Source organism: Schistocerca piceifrons, chromosome 2, assembly GCF_021461385.2.
Source record: "Schistocerca piceifrons isolate TAMUIC-IGC-003096 chromosome 2, iqSchPice1.1, whole genome shotgun sequence".
NCBI lineage: Eukaryota > Metazoa > Arthropoda > Insecta > Orthoptera > Acrididae > Schistocerca > Schistocerca piceifrons.
In genome coordinates, this window is record NC_060139.1 from 477918728 (window position 1) to 477920352 (window position 1625).

Genomic DNA, 1625 nt, shown 5'->3' on the forward strand with positions numbered 1-1625 from the left:
ATTTTTGTTTCAGACGAACTTATATGCGCAACAGTCGTCTCTGACTACTGGTAAACCTTATGTGCCAGCATCCATGGAAGAATTAAAAACTTCCTTATGGTTAAATATCTTGATGGGCATAAAACCACTTCCTAGTTACAGAGACTACTGGAGTTCAGGTGCTGATCTACATGATAGTTATGTGAGGCAGCTGATGTCAATGAGGTGTTTCGAATGGTTTCTCACCAACTTACATTTGAATGACAATAGTAAAATACCGCAACAAGGGGACACCAACTATGATAAACTTTATAACTTGCGTCCTTTCCTAGAAAGAATTTCACATAACTTTCAGAAAGCACTGAATCCAAATGAATGTATGGAAGTGGACGAATCTATGATTAAATTTAAAGGAAGATCTTCTATAAAACAGTACTTGCCAAAGAAGCGTATCAAGAGAGGCTACAAGATGTGAGTACTAGCAGGCAAATCTGGCTATCCATGGAAATTGGATATTTACACAGGAAAGAAAGATAATGCTGTGGAAAAGAAATTGGGGGAAAGAGTTGTGAAAGACTTCACTGAAAATATTAAAGGTAAGGATCACAGAGTTTACTTTGATAATTATTTCGGTAGCCCAGATCTCCTTCGAGATTTGAAAGAAAACAAAATACATGCTTGTGGTACAGTGAATCCAAGAAGAAAATCTTTACCTATGCTGAAAAGTGACAAGGAAATGAAAAGGGGTGACTATGATTGGGCTACTAGCAATACAGGCCCTAGTGTGATGAAGTGGAAAGATAAGAGATCCATCCATCTGCTTTCAAATTTCCATGATCCAACTCAAACAACAGAGGTTACAAGAAAGGAAAAAGATGGAAATGAAATAAAAGTTTCTTGCCCCATTGCTCTCTCCGATTACAATGACAACATGAATTGTGTAGATATAGTTGACCATCTGAAGGGCGTATATGAAACTGACAGAAAGAGCAGAAAGTGGTGGCACAGAATATTTTGGTACTTTATTGATGCCACCGTGGTGAATGCTTTCATCATCCATAAAGAAATGAAGTTGCCTAAGATGACTCTGAAGGACTTCAGAAGAGATATCGCAAGGGATTTAGTGGCACCTGCCTTGGTAGCTTCAAGAGGTAAAAAACGAAGTCTGAGCAGCCATCTCCAGTTCAACAAGAAGAAACCCAATGTTCCGAAATCTGTGCATCTTGAAAGTTCATCTCATCAAACAGAAAGATCTACAAGGAGGAGATGTGCAGCATGTAGTTCCAAGAAACAACAAATTCGCACCGACTGGATGTGTAGTGTGTGTAAGGTTCCTCTATGGTTAGGGAAAAGGAAGATATGCTTCCAAGACCATCATGCATCTTGATGCACGGTGGTACAAAAAATGAACCACCTCCCTTGTGACCAACAGTGATTATAAAAATTAAATTTTTGTGTACAATGGTAATAATTATGTTCATTCTATTATAAATATGTTGCTTGTATGAATTTTTGACAATAAAAGTAAGTCGTGTACTTCTAGAGCTGTTTTTCGGTCAAATTAGTTGTACGTGAAAGAGTTGAAAGAAACTAGTCTTTCTGGCCAGATTCCTTACCAATTAGGTTCCATTAAGAGTATTCTGATG

The 1625-nt window shown here is 37.8% G+C and overlaps 1 protein-coding gene across 1 annotated transcript; it reads left to right on the forward strand.

The window, feature by feature from the left end:
* Nucleotides 1-515: 515 nt before the first annotated feature.
* LOC124775497 (piggyBac transposable element-derived protein 4-like) lies at nucleotides 516-1366 on the forward strand. Its single transcript, XM_047250331.1, has 2 exons — nucleotides 516-547; nucleotides 616-1366. Exons 1-2 carry the CDS (start codon nucleotides 516-518, stop codon nucleotides 1364-1366), a joined length of 783 nt encoding a protein of 260 aa, XP_047106287.1.
* Nucleotides 1367-1625: the final 259 nt, after the last annotated feature.

Bases quoted from the DNA above. Each gene is read 5' to 3' on its own strand.
- LOC124775497 (XM_047250331.1), top strand. From the start codon at position 516: ATGCTGTGGAAAAGAAATTGGGGGAAAGAGTT. The intron at 548-615 runs GTGAAAGACTTC...TTATTTCGGTAG, and splicing joins AGAAATTGGGGGAAAGAGTT to CCCAGATCTCCTTCGAGATT.